This window comes from Paralichthys olivaceus, chromosome 19 (genome assembly GCF_024713975.1).
Source record: "Paralichthys olivaceus isolate ysfri-2021 chromosome 19, ASM2471397v2, whole genome shotgun sequence".
Taxonomy (NCBI): Eukaryota; Metazoa; Chordata; class Actinopteri; order Pleuronectiformes; family Paralichthyidae; genus Paralichthys; species Paralichthys olivaceus.
In genome coordinates, this window is record NC_091111.1 from 9822756 (window position 1) to 9845819 (window position 23064).

A 23064-nucleotide genomic window follows, 5' to 3' on the forward strand; every position below is an offset into this window, starting at 1 on the left:
TTCTGATTTTAAATACGTCTTATTTCTCTCTCTGAGGTGAGGGTGGTGGTTGTGGGTGAGGGGCTGGGTGGGGATTACTAAGGGCTTGCTGTAGCATCTCTGAGTTCCTTGGGTGAGGGCGGGACGGGTGATGTGTGGGTTTTGCGTTCAGTGTGTTATTTACAAAAGTGATTGTACTGTTTTGTATTGTTGTGTAGGAAAAGTGTTATGTATGCATATTTTCAATAAAGCATTCAGGGTTTTGAAAAAAAAAAAGAAACATAGTCCATGGAAGTTTGATGGGGCAGGAGCTTGTGAGGTCTACCTATCAGATGCCAAGGTCGGCCCATCAGATGCCAATGAAGCCCCCCCCCCTCGCTGTGCAGATCCAGGTTGGCCCTGAACCACTGTCTTAGGAAAGAGCATGTGTCATGATGGAAAACACTGGGTTTGAATTTTCTGTTTTGTGAATTCAGTCTTGATATCTAAATGTTTTGACAGCAATGTGTGGGGCCAGACCAGGAGAGAGGGGATCTCCAATGCCAGAATAATTAGGAATGACAAGAACAATTGCCAATAAAGTGACATTATTTTGAGTAAGCTTTGTTGTTGGCCATACATTTCTATAGAAACGTCACCTTCTTGGAAACAGGTTCTCCAGGCATGGATACTGGTAAAATGTGAGACCCAAATTAATTTATAGTAAAATTATGAAGAAGCCATTACGGAAACAATCATAAAGATTAATGCACACAACATGTAATAAAACCTGTAACTGGAAAAAAATCCTGAAGATTTTCACTTGATTGCAGACAAATAAGAGACTTGATCCTGTTTGTCTATGTTGCTATGAATGTTTCATACTAAACAAATAACCTACACATGTTTTGACTTCCTAACTCTGATTTATAACAATGTAAAAAGAAGCAGGATGAAGTAATTTTATAGGATTCAACACCTATTGGATTATTTCACAATTTCATGGTTATATGTTATGTCTGATTTAGTCATATGGTTATTTTAGAATATATATAAAGGAACACTGGGGTCTCCATAAGTCAACATCAGATTAATTGCGCCACCTGGTGGAAGTCACACAATCTTGTCATTTTGGCATCCATCAGAATAACATTAATTCTAATGGTATTTATTCAATGAATCAGCATTTATGTATAAAAGCAAATGGTTTTCAAATGAGAGAAGCTCACTCTTTCAATGAGTAGTATCATAGGACGGTCAAAACTGAACAAGGACAACAACAAAGACTGAAAACAAATCTGGAAATAATATTAGGATTAACATGGTGAACATATATGTTAGAAAGCAATAAATAACATGTATATAAGTATATGTATTTGATAAATTATATCAAATATATGATTTATATGATGTGATAATCACAATTAATCTACTAATGGGTACTGGTTCTGCATTATATTGATATACCTACACATTTAATTTACAATACACTTCTACTTCTACTTTTATCTTCATTTATACATCGGACTTAATTCTTTTTTTTACTGTATTCTATTCTACTTTATATCATTCTGTACTGTTATCTTGGAGCAAGCAGGCACAACAATTTCCTTAGGTATTAATAGTCTTATCTATAACAAAATGGCAGCAAATAAGCACATGAGAAAACATAAAGGCAAATAACAAAACACAACAAATCACAAAACTTGACAATATTAACTTCTAACAGAAAGGAACTTGCTATTGACGACTTTTGATGATTCATTTATAAAAAGTGGAATGCTAATAAAACGTGTTTTAGTATTTAATTGGGTTTTTATTGTTTTTTGTGATTTGCTCTTCAGGGTCACCATATTACTGGACTGAACTGATGTCCCAGCCTGTGACACCTTGACAATTCAGTGTGCATAATTTAGTGGCATCTAGTGGTGAAATCGCATGTTGCAGCTGAATACCCCTCACCTTCCAAACATGACAGAGAGCCCGTGGTATCTTTCAGTTGTAATAGAAACTCCAAAGGTGTTTAAGTTTGTCTAGTTTGGGCTACTGTAAAAAAAATGTTGGCCTTCATAGAGAGAGGAGCTGCTTCTGATGTAAATATAAAGTTTAAATTTAAATGGGGCCATCATAGGGTAACAAAAACAACAATAGGTCCCTTTCACCTAAATCGTACACACTGGACCTTTAACTCCCTGAGGCAAATAACGGACTAACTGTACTTTGCACAATCCAGTCTGTAATATTTACTTACTATGTATTGCACAATCCCCTCCCCTGGTGCTTGTAGTATTTTTTATATTCTGTTGTTTTTTTAAATTATGTATACTTGCACAAATACACCACAGCACACTTCTTGTATGTGTGAACCAGATTCTGCTGCAGAGACCAGGACAGCAGATTTAAAGGGCTTCCTCTACAAAGCTCTATGTTGATGTTTGTATCTTTAATGCAGGAAAGATGCAACGTGTCTGTTCCGATCAGATGATTCAGTGAAGACGTTGTTTTGTGGTGCACAACGTAAACAGAGCTGCAGTCACGTTCAGTGTGAAACTCATCAGACCTGCTTTGTTTTGCTCCATCTCAAAGAGGCGGGGCGTCCACTCTGACGTCACCCCCTCTCTCTCTCTCTCCCTCCCTCTCTCTCCCTCTCCCTCTCTACCGTCTCCTCCTGAGTCCCACAGCCGAATCCAGAGCTCCATCGCCCGGGGAACGTTCGGGCTGTGTACCGAGCTCCCGCTGCAGTCATGGCGGCGCCGTTAGCCCACTTCGACGAGGACTGGCAGGACTTCAATGAATTCAAGGCGTCCTCCGCCGAGTCCGCCGACCGCCTGGACCTGCTCAACTCCAATGTGGGCGACCCGTCGTCGGGCCTGGACGATTTCTCCGACCTGGACCGCAGCTTCTCCGGGGAGATCTGCAGCTTCAAGTCGATGGAGGACCTCGTCCACGACTTCGACGAGAAGCTGACAGTGTGTTTCCGGAACTACAACACGGCGACGGAGAACATCGCTCCGATCAAACCCATCTCCGAGGACAACTACCTGAAAGACGACGAGTGAGTGCGGATTGTTTGTTAACTTTTAATCTCTTAGCTAGCTGGCTAGCCGCGTTAGCCTCTCCGGGCTACAGCCGGCGATCAGGAGGGGACCTCGGCTCAGTTTGAACTGTCGAGCAAAGGTTAGACCGCTGGTACGTGTTTGTTCAACGAGAATACACTTTCTGACGTATTATAAGAAAGTACGTTCCTCCTGTTTTATCATTTGTTAGTGTCTTAACTTCAGGCAGCCTTTCAGAAAGTACAAGCTAATGACTAATACTAGTTGTTAGCATCTTTTGACTGTCTGGTTCTTTTAAGGGCCAAATTAAGAGTCTTCATCTTTCAATAGTTGTCTTATTGATGATCTGCGTGTGTGTGTGTGTGTGTGTGTGTGTGTGTGTGTGTGTTTTGAAGGCAGGGGAGGTGTCATGCCACGTTACCAGCCCTTGATTTTTACTCTAGATTTGTTTGTATTAGCTGAATGTTGCTAACTTTGAATATGTGAAGTCTTGTGTTAACCCTCCCTGCTAACAGACACACCATGCTCTGTTTGGTGCATGGAATCACTGCTCTCTCAATGTTTACACTGCCAGCATCTCTTCTCACCACCACCTCTGTTATCTCAGGCAGAGGTCCTTTATATTACAGCAACACATTCGCATCAAATCAAATACACTCCATTGTCTTCATGTGGACATTTGTCTCGGGCCAAAGTGTTGCAGCAGCTGCAGAACAGCACATTGTGTAACAGACAACAAAAAACAGTCCGCAAGGACATATCGTGTAAGACCCAGATGACATGACAACATGGTATATCTTAGCAGGAACTAGTCTCAGCCATCCCACACATGAGCACAGACATGACTGTAACTACAGATCTGCATGAATCATCCTCCTCTTGCCTTCTGGCATCTCCTCCACCAGCACGACATTGTGACACTGTTGGATCTGGTCACATAATAAAGTCTCCTCTGCTCGGCCACAGTGAGAAGTCATGAGTGTTCACTTCTACACACAAATGTTGCTTTACATGAATCTTGCAGCCAGAATATTTAACATGGAACTCAAATCAAAGAATTTTTAATGTTGCTCGAAATTGTACCCAACTAATATACGGCTCACAGTTCGATGGAGGAACAGACAGTTCAGTTATATAAATAACTGATGAAGACTACAACAGATGCTGATTAGTCTTTCCCAATTCATGTACTGTTAGATTGTCCGTCACATTTTCCTGAAGGGTTTGGGTGCTGCCTTTTTTCTATATTTTGTTCAGTCAACTGTTTATAACCAAAACATATACAGTTTACTACCTCACAGTAATTAGTATCAGTTGAACAACTCCAGCTCTATATGTGTGTGAAGTAGCTGGTGTATTTTATACATGAGCCCTGAGGACTTGTGACTGGATTGAGAACAACATAGTTGCTTGGACCCTTAGTAATTAAACAGGAGCACCAGACGTTAATACACAGGAGGGTTTGTAGTAATGGAAAAGCACTGTCAAGGTTGTTCAAAATATCTCAGGGAATTCAGATGAGGAAAAAGCTTCAATGCTTGTTACAGGTAAAGAAACAGAGAAAGGGGGAAATGAAATAATTGGATGCAAGCCTGCTGAAGCCCAAAGAGCAGTGCCAGGCTCAGTGAGAGTCTTTTCTGGATGGCTGCGCTTTTTTTCCGGGACGTGCCTAGACCCTTAACAAGTTCTCCACTAAGAGCGAGGCCGAGATGAACAACGGGGCCTGAAAAGTAGGAAGTGTTTATTAAGGAAGTGTGTATTATGTTCCCCCATGTGCACAACAACATAAAACAGCATACATGTATTTGAGCAAATAATCCAGACAAATTGTCTCAGAGCTGAAGTAGAAACAAGTGAACTGGTTCCTCAAAATCTCGAGGAGGCTTGTTTTTTTAAAAATACTCTCAGTGAAACTGAAGCTAATTGTGCTTTCTGGCGTTCACTCGTGTCACGTGTCTGAGACCGTGTCATCGCTTGTGGCGCAAGAGATATTTCCTGCCAGCCTTTGCCCTATTTAGAACAACCCAGCAGCCCCTAACTCACCAAGCTGTGCAAGAGCACTTCAGGGAGAAACATGCAAGTTACATAAACATTTGTCCGCGTTTGTGTGTGGACGAGGGGGTATGACGATGCAGAGCCACTCTGACACATGGGTTCACAGCATCCATCCCCGCTCTGCTCGCAGCAGTCAGTGCCAAGAACAAAAACACAGAGACTCGCATGTGGTTATGAATTTTGATGCATCCTGTGTTTTTGTCATGGTGTTTGAAAAACATGCGTAATGCCGGCAGTTGTTAATGTATTTCTGCCACATTATGGCAATTTCGAAATCACCTGGAACCATGAACCTCAGCCGTTTTCAAACCAGGCTCCACTCCAACGTCTGCTCTGCTGTGACATGTTGTCTGCCAGCTTTCATGCTCCACAGTACTGCAAACATTAAACCATCTGCTGTTATAATGTACTGTTTCTTAATTAGCCGGTGTTAACTGCGTGTTAGTGATATAGACACACGGTTCATGGGCTATCAAAGCACACTTCAGTTTTAAGGTTGAACTACCGTCAGTGTGTCTCACTGGTGATTTGGGAGTTGTTACATTCATCAATGGATTCAGCCGACTGCTTTAAGATGCAGCAGTAGGAACACGGTGACGTGGTGAGGGGGTGGTCTGAAAAGAGGCCAGTAAAGCTGTGTCACAGTAAAAAGAGAAGGACGCAGGGTTTGTCTGATAACCCTTCGCTGTCTTGTTCAATTTTTTGATATGATGTTATTCCTGCAGTCCTAATTAAATCACTTGTCCCTTTTCCTTTGTTCCAGGGTGTGGAACGCTCTGACAGATAACTATGGCAACGTGATGCCTGTAGACTGGAAGACATCGCACACTCGCTCACTACACCTGCCCATCCTCAACCTCACAGATCATGAGGTATAACACCCTCACAGTGTGTGGGGAAATGTTTGTTTGTCTTAATGTTCTTCCTTCCACCTGCTCAATCCCATTTTTGTTCTATCATCCATGTTCTCTCTTTCTCTCTCTCAATCCTTCCCTGATGGACAGAAGTTGGATAACCAGTCTCTTGATCTGTCTGATGATGAGGAGCTGAGGGAGCAGATGGATATGCACTCAATCATCGTCTCCTGCATTAACGACGAGCCGCTCTTCACAGCTGAACAGGTGATACATGCATTCACACATATGTGCGTGAATTGAGCCCCTTTGTGTGAATTGTAACACATGGTGATTATAGTTTGATCACATGTAACTTTCATGAGAAGGAAACTCCAGACAGACTGAACTGAGAGGATCTAAAACAATGTTGCAGAATGAGTTTGATTAGATACCTGAAGCTGTTGTAACTATTTATATCTTAGAGCCGCACATACATTCCGTTTGACTACACATCGCCTCATATTCTCCTTTGGGCTTATGCAAACACTGGCTGTGGTGAGTAATGTGTGTGCGTTTGTTTTGTTTGTGGTGTTGTCTAGGTGATAGAGGAGATAGAAGAGATGATGCAGGAGTCTCCAGACCCAGAGGACGATGAGAGTCCCTCCCAGTCCGACCTGTCCATGCTCTCTCAGGACCTCCACGCTCTGAAACGCTCCGGCTCCAACACCAGCTACGAGGACCGTGAGTACCACGAGTACCACCGTGTACATTTACAGTGAAGAGAAGGAAAATCACAAAGCTTTTAAAGTAACTGTGCCCGTCGCCTTGTGAGCGCAATGTGCTTGCGCCTTTACACACTCGACAGAGCTTCACTCAATGAAGTGTGATAGGTCACATGCAGAAACAGCTACACACATGAGATACCATTCTTATGTAATGTGTAACAAATACAAACTGACAGCAGTTGTGTTATAACTATGTGTTATATAAACAACAGCATACATTTGGCCTGAACACAATTTCTATTCTCAGAGCTTATACTGAGCAGCAGAACCCAATTTGCTTTCAGGCTGTAGATTTTATCTCAGTTATCTGTCTATATAATTACAGTATGTTGTGTGTTTATATAGTAGACTGCCCCTAATGAGTGCGACAAAGTGTATTTACAATATTTATACTTAGACATTTGCTCTATCAGGTCGATGAACAGGTAGTTAAACATATTAAACGAGACGTGTAAGTTTACATCTTTTTCCTTTTTTAAGTTGAAATGTCCAGAATTGAGTTGAAATAAACTTTTTTCCTTCTAAAAAGAGTTGTTTATCTGAAGGGTCTGTCTTTTTATACACCATCTCCAGGGCTGCGTCAGCTGTCTGTTTCTGAGCTGACTGAGACTCTGGAGGAAGTGGAAACAGCCATTCGCCGCTACAGCGAGGAGCTGATCCAGGCTCTGGCCCTGAGAGATGAACTGGAATATGAAAAGGAGGTACTAATTCTTTTCTGTGTTGCATCAATGTTACTACAACAAGGCAAGAACACAAACAAGATCTGTGTCTGTTGAGATTTTAAAAGCGGACAACCTTGACAAAAATTACCAGATTATTTTTTACAGCATTCAATTGAACTTAAAATCAACTTTAAAGTAATGCGTCATTTAAAGGACCCTTTGAAATGTTAAAAACACAGTTTTGAGAGTTGGATAATTTGAACATCTGTTGTGCAGTGAGAGCAGACTGCAGTGCTCACAGCGTTACACAGGTCAGTGAGGAAGGTCAGCGAGTCGCTGGCGGCTTCATTTTACATTTTAGTTTGGTCATGTGTTTATCCTAGTCAATTTTTAACTCTAGATAAAAAGTGTCTTTGCCTGTGTAAATAAATGCAAAACGTAAATTTGAATGTGATGTTGAAATCAGCGTGAGTAAACCGGTTTTGTGTCTGAAAACAGGTGAAGAACAGCTTCATCTCGCTGCTGATCGACGTGCAGAACAGACAGAAGGAGCACCGCGAGCTGCTGCGCAAGAAGAAGAAAATCCGAAGTACGACTACGACCTCATCCAACGGCCAGAGGACAACCAGCACGCACATACCCGGCACGGTGAGTCATGTGATGATGACAAGTGAAACTGACATATTAACGCAACGCACTTGTAGTTATAATTAGGATGATGAAGACCTGACTGTTTGCATGGGGAAGCTGCTTATTCCAGCCCTGGGTTTGTGGCTAGACTTTTCCTTCTATCCTCTGTAGATACCTCCTTATCTCTCTTCATGCTCTTCCTTTCCCCTCTTTCCTCTCGCTCCTTTTAGCTCCTCACTTTGGAGGGACTCTCCAATGTCATTCAAAATGGTCTCCGTCAAACCTTTGGCAACACAGGAGGGGACAAACAGGTGCCCCTGCTTTTTATTCCCACTGCAGTAAAAATCGGTTTAATTTTTCTTTCTTTCTTTCCACTGTGGCACGTTTGTTTTCTTTTCTACAGCTTCCATCGCTGGCGTTTGGTGTGTTCTGTCATTTCTTCAGTCTGTCTCATCTTTGTGGTTGATTTTTCATTTTTTTTCTTCACTTCATATTTAAAACTTGATTTCAACAAAGCATTAATCACTCATCATTTTTATTTTGCAGATTTTCCTGTGTCATAATCCCATTTTCCTTTGTTTTAAACCAGAATGATACTGTTACAAAATCTGTGCTTTTAGATTTTTTTTTAATAGGCCCCTGAATGGCTAAAACCATTGAAATCTTCATTTATCATATATTCACATCATCTACATATTACGCTGGAAAACTGCATATTTTATACCGTTGTCACGAGTTATTCCTAATGTTCTTCTCAGTTTAAATTAGATGACTCTAATTCAAATATGAAGTGTCATTGTTTTTTTACATGATGTTTTCCTCTCAGTACCTGACCACAGTTATCCCTTATGAGAAGAATGCTGGCTCCCCGTCAGTAGAAGACCTCCAGATCCTCACAAAGAGTGAGTGCACCCACACACATGCACAGACACACATAATGACCAAAGTTAGATGTGGTCATTTTATTTGTTTTCCCTCAGTTCAAAATATAACGCACTGCTTTCTCTCTCTCTCTCTCTCTCTCTGCTAGTCCTCCATGCCATGAGGGATGACAGTGAGAAGGTACCTGCTCTGCTTACAGACTACATCCTCAAAGGTAAACACACTTAACTGTAGTTAAGTCAACATTGTTTCTCACAGCAAAAGTCTTTCAGGAGGAAAATAATTAGTTCCTAACAAGCGACACATATTTAGAGATAAGTGTGTCACAGCCTGTCGACTTTTTATCCCTGTTGAGACCTGGTATGAACATCTGTCCTGAGATCCGAACATTCGGACCACATTCAGAGATGGTCTAGGCAACATCCTTTTTACTTTTTGAAAGCAAATGCATCCTGGGCCACATATGAAAGAACGCCTGCTCAGCTGACGTCCTCTGACCTGCCACAGTTTCAAATAAATCAAAAGTATGCTCATGCTGCTCTGTGACCATCCATTGTTTTTTTTGTAGTCACTGACACCATGTAATGATTTCTTTCTTTCTTTTTTTCTTAAATTCTCAAACATAAATTATGTAAGTGTTTATTTGCATTGAATGGGGAAGTGAGATCCGATCGCAAAACACATGAGACGCATTCGGAATGCATTTTAGAGCTTAACTCTGTCAGCTTGTGATCAGATCTCTCAGGACGGGTGTTAATACCAGGTCTGAACGGGACCTTTGATTGTTTCACCTGGCAACGCAGAGAAAAGAAAACAGTAACACCAAATGTTTAATAAAGGAAGAAAACAGATTCTTTTCTTGCCGCACTTCACTGTTGACCATGTACCTTCCTTGTCTCTCGTCTGTGCTGCACTGTCCTTAGCTCTGGTATGAGAGCAGTGGAAACTGAGGTTTGTGAGGCACTGGCACATTAACACTGACTCTTCACCTTCAGCCTTCAACTCTCAGCCCCTTTTCTCTTTCTCTCTCTTTCTTTCTGTGTAGTAGCACTTTCTTCCTCCCCCTCAAAGCAGAGGCCTCCACTCTCTTGCTCTTCGCTGTAGCGCCTGTCACGCCGCGCAGTGCTTGTGGCCGCACTACACCTTCCCCAAAACGCCCCGAACACACTCACACACATAATATCCTTTTAACTGTGATCTTGTAGCATCAGCTGTTCTCATCCGCTTTTCATCAGTAGCTTGTTTCCTCACTGACCACCACCCCACACTTCTCCCTCTGGTAGATGCTCTTCCATCCTTCATAGATCTCACTGCTTTCACCGAACAGCACAGCTGATCAACAAGTCAACTTTTTGTCTCCACAGTTCTTTGTCCCACGTAAAAGCCAAAGGCGAGGCCTCATGTTTCCAGGACCTTCCACTGGACCATCAGAAGAGGGTTGATCTGGTAATCTGGAAGAATCTAGGCGATGGATTAAAATCCAAACCTCCTTTGTGGTATTTTTTTTTTTCCTCTGCCACATTGTTGTTCCTAAAATTTTAACTCTAGATATAACTCCCTGCTTTGTAAAGTTATTTTTAATCCTTTAATTTTTTCTACGACCTTCTATTTCCTGACTGTAAGATGACTTTGTCTAATGATGCCAGTATTAGTCTGAACACCTCACTTCCTGATTTGCCGGTGGCTCTTGAATGATGAAGGGTCAGGGAAACATGTCAGTGTTCTGTTTTTTACTTTTTTGATTCTGTGTGAGGGAACTGTTGTCCAGTTCATTTTGTATGTTTTATTAATTTGCATCTGTCTAGTTCAGTCCTTGCACAGAAAACACATACTGGTTGAATCTCTGGATGTTAAAAGAGCCAGCCAAGTCTCTATTAATTATAAATCCTGTTTTTCCTGCTTGGAAAACTTAAAGTAAGCCCTTTAATTTAAAAATCATTGTAGCACCTACTGTGTTTGCATGTCAGTTTTAAGTTGATGCTGAATATTAGCTGTTATTTTGAATGTTCAAAGGAAATATTTTGTATACTATCATTGCAGTTTTGGGATCGTTTCACTTTTTAAAAAAAGGGAACAAAGTGATTAGACTTAAAAAAAAAGGAATTGCTGGATGAACAAACATGTATAGAATATTTTTGGATAAGTTTTTTTTATGAGATTAGGGACTTGCCAGTCACTACTTTTGTGACCACGTCGCAACATCGTTTTGTAAATGCTGCCCGTTGACCTCTGAACCCTCGAGTAGTGACCCCATCCCAAATATCATCATCACCTCCTGTGAGTCATCATCACACGAGTCTGCAGATACCTCATGTATTGCATTTTTTTGCATCTGGTTGTATCTTTGGATGAATAGTGTAGTTAAGGTTTTGTCAGATATGATAATTGTGTAGCTTCTATAATAAGTTATGAGTTTTCTCTCTTATCTGTTCTGTAAACTTTAGGGATTATGCAGTAGCACTTAAGTCACTGTAAGTGTTCTGGTTGTGTAGTGGTGGAATATGTGATGAGCGTACTTTAGAGTGTGTCTCACTAAGTGTTAGACAAGGCTTAGGAACTTAGGCAAGTGGCACAGAAAACCTGTTCCACTGCATTTTTGTCATCATGTATCCCGTTCCATCTACTTATCAGTCAGCATGCAAATTAAGAGTCGTAAAAGGACACTCCACTAGTTTCCACACTTTCCAAACAAAAATCAAAACCAGAGGAGCTTTGTCAAAGTCGAGACTTAATGTTTTTCTTGGGCTTAAGAGTACAACATTTACAACTAAGTACTGACTGATTAAAACTTACGGCATGGAGATTCAAAGATGCCAGTGTTAGAGTCTAACAAAAACATGGCATCAAGTTGCATTGTGGTCAACGTAGTATCCATGTGATGGGCTAAAAATCAGGTATCTCATCCTCGGCCTCATCAGTTTTAACCGCTTTGTTTTTAGTGCATGTCTGTAAAACCATGTAACACCAAATCTAGTGTAATCTTAGGTATGCAATCAGGTGAACCAGAGTCTGTCGGATCAGGTCCAGTCGAGCTCTCCGATACGATTGTACAGGTTTAAAATCTTGTTTAGAACTCTACTGACTACAATCCCTGAGTCTGTGATTCTGACATTGTAACATCTAAACTTCAACTTCTTGCACTTTTGTCTTTTTCACACTAAATCTCATCTAAAACACCCGGAGCAGATGGAGGCGATCATGGTAGCCTCTTGACTAAATCAGGGTAGCATTACACATGCTGCATATGTCACGTTTGTTTGAAACGGTTCTAAAAGCCCTCAGCAATAGTAGTAGTATTAGTAGTAGTAGTACTGTAGGTGTAGCCAGCAGTTTAATGACACATACGACGGCCTCTCAGTAGCATCTGCTTGTTGTAGCAGTAACAGTTAGTGGCAATAACATAAAGTTGTAACAAGAGGAAAAAAAGGGCAGATGAGGAAGAAAAAGGGGCGATAAAGATAAACATGCGGTTTGGGGAAGATTGCACGAAGGGTTGACATTTTCCTCGTGCTATATTTAACTATTTATATGTACTGATGCCAGCTTTGAAAACATTCACTGCCTAGCATGTGCTGCATGCACTTTACTGCTGCGAACAGATTCTTCATCATTTTTGTTTACAGATATTTTGATATCACAAGAAAAAGGAAAGTGCATGTTGGAAGGTTTTAGGTTTTGAAATAGGGAACGGAAAACTCGAGGGTGATTCATGAGCCTTTTTAAGAAAACATCAATCAGCTGATCATAATCTGGGAAATAAAATTTCAGAGAAAATTGTTTTGACACCAACTTTGTAAATGAACTTTTTATCTTCTAATGAAATGGCAGTCAACTTGGAGGTCACTGCAATATCTAATCTCGGGCCTGAGCCGCTCTCCTAGCAGACATATCAGTGTATCTACAATTTAGAGATTTATATTTATATAAATGTACGACAGAACAAGCAACAGAAAAAAGGAGGCTGCCTTTGTAAATGCCTGAAACCTTTTTGTACTAGTTCCTGTTTTTGTTTTTAATGCAATATAATTTCCCCGTTTCATGTTTACTGTCTTGTGTGGTACTGCAGTATATTAATTTATTATGTAAATGTTAATTTTGTAACTTTATTGTTGACTGTAATGGTACAAGTGTTTGTGACCACATTGCATTGCATCTCATTTCAAATAAATTGATATGTGAAGACTTGAATGTGGTTTGGATTCTCTGTGTAAATCATGAAGCACATTTCCATCACAAACATTGCTCACCATTTTTATTAAAACAATTGTGTTTTTTGGGGGGTGCAGATTCAGGAAATTATGTATGACTTTCTGTAACATGCTTTGACGTTTCCTTTTTGATTTTTTTTAAAATAAGGCTTATTTAGTTCACAGATATTAATTGGTACCAAATAAATTGATTGAAATCCTATGGAATGGTGCAGGTTTTTGTGTCAGAGCTGCTCAGTGTTCACAGTCCATGCTCACCAGGGAATTGCACCTTCTGTGTACATGGTTGTCTCAGTTACAGGCCCTCATGGCTCTTTGCAAGCTGCAGCCGCAAGATTAATTCAAGTTCCCTGGGATCCATTACATAAACACAACACATTTTGGTTTTCCTTCACCAACAAGCACCCAAAGCATACCACTAGTGTTTGTATGTTGTTATATATGGAATATAAAACAATGCTTTCTCATTGATGAGGTGACCATTGATCACCAGATTTTCCACAACAGCCTTTACAACCTTTGATGTATTCATGTGCCACTTCTGAACTGTGACAACAAAGGCAGCTGCCTTTAAACAGTGTGGAAACATAGATGCCACCAGAAGCATGATTTGAGCTTGCTACTACTGCTAAAACGTGTTGTTTAGGCAGAAGTATTTTGCGTTCGAAAATTTCAGTGAAGTGAAGCGACCCAACCAACAGTAGCATGAGCTGGCAGTTTGCACCTCAACCCATTTTGATGGATGACGAGGTTGTGCAGAAGGCAGTGGATGAGCAGATTTCTCAAGATCAGGCTGGGAGAATTGCCAGGAATGAAGTCTCCACTTTATATCTGGACTTCAAATGTAAGAAAAAACATGAAAAGAAAAATATCACTGTATTAAAGTGAATTGTGCTTAGGTGTGTGTGATATCGTCTGTTCACAGACATCCTGAAGATTGAACACCTATGGGACTTCACATCCTTGACCAAGATTAATTTAAACAACAACCTAATAGAGAGGATTCGGGGCCTGGACAATCTGGTGAATCTGAAATGGCTCAGTAAGATGAAGTTTTGTATTTGCATTGTTCATGAAATGGTTTAAATAGAGAAAAGCACATACTGAGCACAACAACTACCAAGAATAACCAACATCATACTGAATGTGTCTTTTAGATCTGTCATTCAACAGAATCGAAAAAATCGAAGGCCTGGAGACTCTGCAGAAGCTTGAAGTTCTGAATTTGACCACCAATAGAATCTCTGTCATTGAAAACATCTACCATCTTGAGAAACTCACCCATTTCTACATTTCAAACAACCTCCTTGAACAACTGGATAATGTAAAAAAAAAATCCCTTTGTCTGTCACATATATTAAACGTACAATAGTGTGTAACATTTGTGTACTGCAGTATCTTTACACAACATATACCCTAATGTAATTCAAATTCATTTTAAAGGTGCTCTCTCTCAAGAAAGTTAAGAAACTGGGCGCCCTCAACCTATCTGGAAATCCATTGTCAAAGAAGGATGATTACAAATTATTCATTGCTGCCTTCTTTCCAAACTTGACGTGCTTTGACTACAAATTAATTAGTGCGGAGACTGTAAGTATAAATAATGATACAGTTGTAATCCATTGTTTTCTGCTTTGAAGCAAACATATATCAAACATATATTTTATAGCTAATGTTCTTTAAAGCCATGACAATGTCTACGTCTCTTTTCGTGTTGATATTGTATTAAAACTGTCTGTGCAGAAAAAGGAAGCATCTATCAAATACTCCAGTGATGTTGAGAAAATGAGAAAAGAAGAGCTGCAGAAACAACAAGCTGATGACGCTGAGCAAAGCCGGAAAGAGGAACTCCAATTACACATGGTAACCTAAAGCTCTTGTTCACTGTCCACTGAGCTCTCAAATTTGCAAAAGTGTGACAGGTCAGTTCTTTTGTCCTACAGGACGCCTTTGTGGAGTTCCTGAATGGATCTAATCTGTTTAAGAGCATGTTCAAAGATGATCCAGAAGCAGAGACACTACGTTCTGTGACAGAAGTGGCTGATCTGCTTCAAAGATATCCATTGATTGTTGGCTTTCTCATCCGTGCGGGTGTATTAATGACATATTAATCTGGGAAATCAGTCCTTAAATTCCTTGACCCAACATTTACATTTGAGCAGCAAATGGTGGAACTTTGTGAGCAGTTATTGGAAATAGGCTTGGCAGAGCATAAACAAAGAGAGGCAGAGGTAAACTCCTTCCTCAGTGGTCGCACAAAAGTTCTGACAGACTACAAGAAGGAAGCATGGCACAAATTGGAAGAATTTGAGCAAGAACAACACCAGGTGAGCTGGGCCATACATAACGTTTCTAAAGGACTTGCACTTTGTAATTTAAACAGATAATAACTCATTAAATCTGAAAAATAATTAGTAGATAAACATCGCTAATGACACAAGTGAATTTTCCTGGTGTGGAATCTATAAAGTTGATCATTATTTTATGCCTTTCTAGAGGATGGTGGAGTTGCAGCTGATATCAGACTCAGACAAACTGCAGGTCAAGATCAGCCACTGCGTTGATTCAATCAACAAGTTCTCAAACAGCCAGATGTCACTGGAGCTTAAGCTCAGCAGCCAGTTGGACGTAAGTGTGTGTGTGTGTTTATGTAAGCTGACAGTCAATTATTTTTAGAATTTAGTCATTGGAGTTGAGCTGCTTTTCATGTAACTGTACAAATTATTAAAGATGCTATAGATTTAGATTAAATATTATATATATATATATAAAGATTATTTTTTTCATTTCAGGACCTCATCAAAGAGTTGGACATCAACATCTCAGACATGGTTAGCAGCTTCACTGACAATGCTAAAGGAATATATCCTTTTCATTTGTTGAGACATTGTAAAGTCACTTTTTATTATATTTAAATGAGAGACAATATCAAGCTACATCTTAATACAATGCCAGATTAATGCACCAAAGCATAATGGCAAGAACTAACTCTGTCTACCATGATGAGGAATCAGAAGATTTGAATTTAAACTTGATGCATCAAAGAGACCAGAAAGTGCAACAATATACAAACGCTAACAGAGTAAAGTAGTAGTCTTACCCTGACTTGTGAACAAGATCTTAAGAAACCACCTTCACTTTCTCTTAATCCAATTTGACCTGGATTCTATTTAAATTGAGTCCTACTCCCGTCAACTGATTTCCCTGTCGATAATTAAGTCCTGTGTAAATTACATCTTTAACACAATCATACATTTGCCCAATGTCGAGATCTGGAGGATAATTATCATCAGGATATGCAAGATATTGCTTCGGCAACTCTTGAGAAAGTGGCCTCGGGCAGTGTGGAAGAGGACATGTCAGGTGACGTTAGATGGGTAAGTGTTAAATCTTTTGTACCAAACTGGCTAAATGACAGGATTATAGTCACTGTAGACTGCTATAGCCTCATAGTAAAAGCACTGATTACTGCATGTCACTGTCTGCACACTGACATGTGACACTCCAGTGTCATTCTATAGCCAATACTGTTAAAACCACATTTTCTTTCTCACTTCATGTTATATAGAGCAGAATTATAATCTAATGTCAACGCTGATGATGGAGATTAATCTCAATTGGTCAGATGATGCAAACACATGTGTCATTACCAGTGTCAGTGCCCTCACCCTCTCGTATCCTGTGGTCTCTCTGTAGCTGTTTAGAGACAAAAACATGGTGATGGACGCACTGGCAACTGGCCACAATAACCACCTGCAAAAGATCGATGACAGAGAGACTGAGATGGTTGCACGTGTCAATGCCTGGAAAGTTTCCCTCATTAAAGGGGTAGGGAGCTGGAATTACCTTACAACCAGCAGCCCAGTTCATATTTTTATCATTGACAAACCTCCTTCACAACTCACTGTCTTGTTATTGTTTGCTTTTTGTCTTTATGGCTTATTACAGATACAAGACACAGAACTGAAGCGGAACCGCACAAGCATCTCACACAACCTCAAATATAAGGAAGAGTGGTTGGAGCAGCTCGGAGAGTTCCAGTGGCAAGATCTTTGAGGCAAACATTGATTTAATTCACATCCTTGTTATTAACATGGAACAGGACATTCTCACAGCCTTCTGTCGGTTGTTTTATGTATTTGTTCCATTACCAATAACATATTTAGGAATAATTTCCCCTTTCCTTTTTCAATCTCTTTCCACCTGTTCTGAGACAATAAAGAAATCTTGATAACCAATATGTTGCTTCAGCTCTGTCCTTGTTCCCCAGATGAGCAAATATGTGTATCTGGTTTTACTGTGTTCACAACTCTCTTTAAAAACAAAGCTATTTAATTTGTATTGCAAGACAAACAACAAGGAGTGTCGACCAAAAAGAAAAATATATGGACAGGAATTAAAACCACGTGGTTGAGTGCGGGAACGCAGTAGAGGGGGGAATGTTTATAAAGTCATAAATGTTAATGTTAACATGTTATTGCATGTTTATAAAGTCCATGGGCCGTTTCAGAAACAGCGTCACCTCTAGCTCCTCTTGCTCGCTGAAGAATCGAGCTCTGCCCTTGTGGCGGTGGACAGCATTTGGGAGATGGAGACCCAGTTTGTGGATTCGTAGATCAAGGAACTTCTCTTTTACATCCAGGACAACATCTGTTGCTTTTGTGTCTGGCAGTTTGATTTTCACCAGCATGTTGTTTGAATCATAGTCCATGCGTTGTGACGTTCAGTGAACGTGAATGCTATTCCTGTTATCTGATATTACTATTTGATGATAGATTACACGTCTAATTACATTATTTCTAGCGAGAAAAGTGCCCTTTACTTTCACAATCTTCCACCAGTTCATGCTTATGGTATGTATCTTATTAGTTTACTTACTAACTTATTTTTTCAGATCACGCCAGAAAATTGTAGAACTGTAACGTTTTAATCGTCGCTATGGAGTTGCTACGGACTCTGCGATCCAAGAAACGGCGTGGTTGCGTGTTGTTTGAATCGTCGTCCATGCATCGTGACATTCAGTGTGAATGTTCACATGTCTATGTTTTTCCAAGTGGACCAACGTAGCTATTACACGTTTTCAGATGAGACTGGGTTGTTAATCCCAGAAATATTAGCTACTGCTGTTTAATCTCAGATAATAACAAAACGTAGAAACGCGTCACAACTGAAAACACTGCACACTGCTGTTGACACTCTCTTTCCTTGGAGACTAGCAGACTCTGGGGTTGTCACAGTAACCAGTGACATCAACGATGGAAATAAATGCTTCCTTTGGCAGTAAGTGGTGATATCGCTATCACTACAGACAGATCAACAGATCTGTTCAGGTTAAAAACACTCTTGTTTTTCAAGCTTAGGGGTAGTTAGAGTGGTAGCTTGTAGAGGCACTTCCTAGAGGTAACAGAAACTGCCACTGGTATGCGAAGGCAGCTGCCTTTGTTACCACACTGTTTAGATGCAGCTTCCTAGTAAAATGAGCTATCTGGAACACAAACACCTTGATAATCTAAATCATGTCCCAGGGCAGAAAAAAGATGCTATCAATTTACTCTGTCTCCAAAACACATCTGAACATGCATTAACATTATGTCATGGTCTAAACTCTGCCTACGTAAACTATCTGGACAGAAAGACATTGACACCTTGACACCTCTCTTTGAGAGAGATTCAAAAGAAGTAGGCAGATTTGTGCTGCTCAATTTCTTTGTTTACTTGGTCAAAACATGTCAGAGTTGCCAAACAATCATGCTGTTCTGCAGGGAGAAAATAGTTAGGAGGAAACAGGACTTTTCACAGGAATAGACGAGTCACGACAGCAGTCTCATAATCAACCTCTTGACTTCGGCTACATTAGCAGCTATGATATCTCTGATCATTCAGAATAAAATAAATTCTCAAATAAAATTTAAGATGTATCAACTGCTGCAATATCAATACATTAATTATTAATCAGTCATCAATCAATGAAAATGTATTTGTATAGCCTTTATTCACAAATCAAAATTTGTCTCATAGGGCTTTAACAAAATGATAGGAGAGTGAGGAAAAACTACCAAAAAAAAAAAATCCTTAACAGGGAAAAAAGAATGTAGAAACCTCACAGAGAGCCTCTCCTAAGACCTGGTATCAGGTTTGTGTGTTGGGGATAGAAAAATTAAACTGGGCTTTGCCGCAGCAGACTTAGCAGCTTCTCCATTTTGGCTTCTTCGAATTCTGGACCTTTGGGCACCTCCTGACCCTTCTTTACCTTGGGTTTCGTGCGAAGGTTAGGGGAAAGTTTGAAGCTGGTGACGTACCCTCTGTCATCACCCACTGTGATGATGGGATAGGTAGGGTTAAATTCCAGGTGCGTCAACTTCGTCTTTTCATCCACAACAGACTGCTGACAGATGGACTCATATTCGTTGATGCTGAGGTCAAAAACGTGAACCTTCCCATCTGCTGTGACAGCAGCAAATACAGTGGAGGAATATGGAGACCAGGAAACATCCCTGACAGCAGCTCTCAGGTTAAAGGTGAACATGGGCGTATTGATGGTATGGTCCCAGATCTTGACATTCCAGTCTGAACTGCAAGAGATAAAAACCTGTGGGTGGAAGTAGTTCCATTTCACAGTGTCCACTGTCATGCTGTGGGCATTATACGTCTCTAGGAACTGGCTGGAGTAAGTCTTTGAGCACTTATGTATTTTCCCTCCCTCTGTGCCAACCAGGAAGAGAGAGTCGATCTGTTTGTGGAAGTCAAACGCTCTACCATAAGTGAAGATGGGCAGCTGTGCATCTTCTGGCCCTTCAGATACAGCACCATTCAGTCTGATAATGTCTGTGTAGACCAGCTCATTCTTAACAAGTGTCCAAGACACAACTCGGCCATCAGATGACATAGAATAGAAATTGGTGTTGTTGTCCATGTCATTGTTCTGCCAGCGTACCTGCCAGACAGGGTCAGTGTGCTTACCAGTCTTAGCTATGCTCTTGTGCATGGGCTCCACTCCCTCAATGTTTAAATTGTAGACGGCCACACAGCCATCATAGAGGCCCACCACCACCAGGTTAGAATGCTGCTTGTGGATGTCGAGACACAGGACGCCAGACTTGGTGGGGTAGATGTACTCTGGAAATGATGAGTTCTTCAACGAATACAAGACAACCATGCCACCTTCCTGCTTCCTGGAGTCATACGATCCCATACCCACAGCAAACAGATCCTCAAATTTCGTACTCCAGCAGAGGGCAGTGACAGACAGTGTTTTAGCTTTGTCATATTGGAACTTCCACAAAGGGAGAAGGGTGCCCTCCTCATCCCTGAGCTCATCAGAGGCATCTTCAAAGTATTTGAAATTTTGTGCTATTTCATCAAATGTATTTTGATGGACCATTCTTTCAGACATCTTGACTGCTTTTCCTACTTTGGTGAGGTCTTTGTGCTCCATCAACCATTTTGGTAGTGTGGCTTTCTGCTTCTCTTTATTTTGTTCTTGTTTTTGTGTCTCTTCCATGTACGCATCATAGATCAACCACTGATTAGTAGTGGCAGAGAAGTCGCAGCAAGGAGGACGTACAGTCTGACTGCTTTTTTCCCTTAGTGGGTTATTGAAGGTCTGGGTGACCCTCCCACTGAAGTTGATCTGGTTAGTAATTTTCGGCTGCTTCTTGTCTGTTTTGAGGGCAACACTGTCTGGTCTTTCTTCTTCTCCAACTTCCTCCACTGCCCCTTCGTCTTTTACAGGTGTAGCCAGGGTGTCGGTTTTCTCCTCATCAGGTTCTGTTCCTGTTTCCACTGTTACAGCCTCTTCTGGGAGATCCCCCATGGCCCTTAGTCTTCTGGCCTCATCAGAGTTTCGATGTATAAGCCTTCCCTCCAACACAAAGTGAACAGCCATTTGATCCACAACAACAGGCATGAAGGATTGTTCCTTGAAGCTGTAGCGTACAACATTTTGGGGTGCATTTGGGTTATTGGCATTCAGGATCCTTGTGATTTCCTCATTTAACTCAGCCTCAGTGAGCTCCAGTTGATCTGCAGGTTTAGTAAGTCCTTTACCTTGAGTCTCATCCAAGCCAACACCCTTATCCACATGTTCCTCATCATCCTTTGTCTTTTGTGCAGCTTTGGTTGGCTTCACTGCAGGTACCTTCCGAACAATTGAGCTCTGTGTAAACACAAACAGCAAAAAACTTTATGGCTAAAAGTGATAGTGAAAGATGACATAACACTTACTTAACTAAGTGTAATGCTTTCAAGTAAGTTCAAGATAAGTGCTTGAGACAGAAAATAACCAGCTACAGTTAAATAAACGTATAAATAGATATCATAGATAGACACTCACCTTTCTCACAGAGGTTGTAACCTTGCGTTTCTGCACAGACATCATGACAGGAACCTTGTTTGTTGTTTTAAACAACAGTTGTTTGGCCAAGGTCTATATTTCCACAAAAAGTTATAAAAGTAAAAACCTGTTCTTTGCACTTAATGTATATTAAAAAAACTGTGTGCCTTTGTTGCCACACTGTTTAGAGGCAGTTGCCTTTGTTGCCATGCTGTTTAGAAGCAGTTGCCTTTGTTGCCACGCTGTTTAGAAGCAGTTGCCTTTGTTGCCACGCTGTTTAGAGGCAGTTGCCTTTGTTGCCACACTGTTTAGAAGCAGTTGCCTTTGTTGCCATGATAGCAAAGGTGCACAGAGATACCACTGCTCATGTAGCAATTTATTGACTACAACTGGACCAAAGTAGATGGAAATACCACAAAGGAACAACGTTTTTAGGAAAGGTAGAACCAGGCACAATCCCATTCGCATTAATTTTCTCTCTAGGCTGAATAAACATATTCAAATCAAATCAAATCAAATTTTATTTGTATAGCCCAAATTCACAAAACACATTTTGCCTCAGAGGGCTTTACAATCTGTACAGGTAGTGACACCCTCTGTCCTCAGACCCTCGGTTCAAGTGAGGAAAAACTTGCCCACAAAAAACCCATTTAACAGGGAAAAGAAGGTGGAAGTGTTTTTGTGTTACAAGAGAGCAAAGAGAGACACACAAAATTGTGCTTTCCAATTGCATATAAACCATTTACAGTTTTATTTACTATCTTTGGCCCAAATGTTTTCCTTATGACGGGGTCTCATAAGCATTCTCCAAGGACACTTAGTTAAATACACTAACATCCATAAGAACATTTAAAATTGGCTTACTGTTGGCTAAAATATTTTTTAAGAGTTCTGAACTTCTATGGTATAAAAGCATCAATGCATATACTAGACAAATAACAAACAAAGCTGTACACAACAAACAGCTACTCACCTATTACTTGTAAACCAAGTTTTTTTTACAGTGTTCAGTATTTATATGGATTTAATTAACTGACAATGACTCCATGGACAGCAATATTTATACAGGCTGGTTTATCCTGTTAAAATAAAGTGAAATGTACTGATATTAAAGCAAACTGTTTCCTGGTTATCCAGTAATTTCAAGTACATCTACACCAAGTACAACATGACTTTTTGTTTTTAACAATGGAACCTTAAAAGGGCTACAGAGCTGCAATAACAGACACAAACAGCAGGTTTTACATGTGTCAAAGATAGCAAAGGTATTTTAATAAGAACTGGGTTAAAGTGACTTTATTCAACTATATTATATATAACTATATTTATTAGACTATATTATGACTATTATTAAAACATCTTTAAAGTTCACAAGACACGAACATTAATTGGCTAATGATACATTAATAACAGCTTCTCACCATCATCATTTCAGACAGAGGAGTAAAGTCATAGCAAATTTGGGTCTTTTTATGTAACTCATTGAAAAGAAAGCAGGATTTCAGTTTCAGTCATTAAGCATCATGTTCCACTGACATCACTGCCAAGTCCTATGAAATTCATCTGTACCAGGTTGTTGTACATCGTTTTTCAATTCTCTATCAACATCTAAAAATGATGCACTAGCACAGAAAGTAACACCATTCCTTTTGGCATCAGA

The 23064-nt window shown here is 40.3% G+C and overlaps 3 protein-coding genes across 7 annotated transcripts; 2 read left to right on the forward strand and 1 right to left on the reverse strand.

The window, feature by feature from the left end:
* Window positions 1-2586: 2586 nt before the first annotated feature.
* Window positions 2587-13052, forward strand: LOC109632532 (fasciculation and elongation protein zeta-2-like). 4 transcript variants are annotated; one of them, XM_020091856.2, is made up of 11 exons: window positions 2593-3013; window positions 5833-5941; window positions 6074-6190; window positions 6505-6646; window positions 7264-7391; window positions 7851-8000; window positions 8213-8293; window positions 8809-8884; window positions 9013-9078; window positions 9788-9815; window positions 10229-13052. In XM_020091856.2, exons 1-10 carry the CDS (start codon window positions 2703-2705, stop codon window positions 9796-9798), a joined length of 1191 nt encoding a protein of 396 aa, XP_019947415.1. In that variant the 5' UTR covers window positions 2593-2702; the 3' UTR covers window positions 9799-9815; window positions 10229-13052. The 4 variants fall into 4 exon arrangements, with proteins under 4 accessions (XP_019947416.1, XP_019947415.1, XP_019947414.1 ...); XM_020091855.2 differs by lacking the exon at window positions 9788-9815; XM_020091858.2 differs by lacking the exon at window positions 8213-8293.
* Window positions 13053-13626: 574 nt separating this feature from the next.
* On the forward strand, window positions 13627-17310 carry LOC109632331 (dynein regulatory complex subunit 3-like). Its single transcript, XM_069514703.1, has 12 exons — window positions 13627-13916; window positions 13998-14114; window positions 14230-14396; window positions 14516-14662; window positions 14816-14935; window positions 15016-15128; window positions 15225-15399; window positions 15569-15700; window positions 15865-15935; window positions 16326-16449; window positions 16769-16900; window positions 17021-17310. The coding sequence occupies exons 1-12, from the start codon at window positions 13778-13780 to the stop codon at window positions 17126-17128; spliced, it is 1545 nt and encodes a 514-aa protein (XP_069370804.1). The 5' UTR covers window positions 13627-13777; the 3' UTR covers window positions 17129-17310.
* Window positions 17311-19045: 1735 nt separating this feature from the next.
* LOC109632430 (dynein axonemal intermediate chain 1-like) lies at window positions 19046-21564 on the reverse strand. 2 transcript variants are annotated; one of them, XM_020091694.2, is made up of 2 exons: window positions 21405-21564; window positions 19046-21227 (listed from the first exon to the last, which is right to left on the reverse strand). In XM_020091694.2, the coding sequence occupies exons 1-2, from the start codon at window positions 21447-21449 to the stop codon at window positions 19230-19232; spliced, it is 2043 nt and encodes a 680-aa protein (XP_019947253.2). In that variant the 5' UTR covers window positions 21450-21564; the 3' UTR covers window positions 19046-19229. The 2 variants fall into 2 exon arrangements, with proteins under 2 accessions (XP_019947253.2, XP_069370803.1); XM_069514702.1 differs by lacking the exon at window positions 21405-21564 and having other exon boundaries at window positions 19046-20997; window positions 21119-21227.
* Window positions 21565-23064: the final 1500 nt, after the last annotated feature.

What these genes read in the sequence shown, in the direction of transcription:
- LOC109632532 (XM_020091855.2), top strand. Translation starts at nt 2,703, where the DNA reads ATGGCGGCGCCGTTAGCCCACTTCGACGAGGACTGGCAGGACTTCAAT. An exon ending in AACTACCTGAAAGACGACGA is followed by an intron (nt 3,014 to 5,832) that starts GTGAGTGCGGAT and finishes CCTTTGTTCCAG; the next exon opens with GGTGTGGAACGCTCTGACAG. An exon ending in CCTCCAGATCCTCACAAAGA is followed by an intron (nt 8,885 to 9,012) that starts GTGAGTGCACCC and finishes TCTCTCTGCTAG; the next exon opens with TCCTCCATGCCATGAGGGAT.
- LOC109632331 (XM_069514703.1), top strand. Translation starts at nt 13,778, where the DNA reads ATGAGCTGGCAGTTTGCACCTCAACCCATTTTGATGGATGACGAGGTT. An exon ending in AATTAATTAGTGCGGAGACT is followed by an intron (nt 14,663 to 14,815) that starts GTAAGTATAAAT and finishes CTGTCTGTGCAG; the next exon opens with AAAAAGGAAGCATCTATCAA. An exon ending in AGGAACTCCAATTACACATG is followed by an intron (nt 14,936 to 15,015) that starts GTAACCTAAAGC and finishes TTTGTCCTACAG; the next exon opens with GACGCCTTTGTGGAGTTCCT.
- LOC109632430 (XM_020091694.2), bottom strand. Translation starts at nt 21,449, where the DNA reads ATGATGTCTGTGCAGAAACGCAAGGTTACAACCTCTGTGAGAAAG. An exon ending in TTACAACCTCTGTGAGAAAG is followed by an intron (nt 21,228 to 21,404) that starts GTGAGTGTCTAT and finishes GTGTTTACACAG; the next exon opens with AGCTCAATTGTTCGGAAGGT.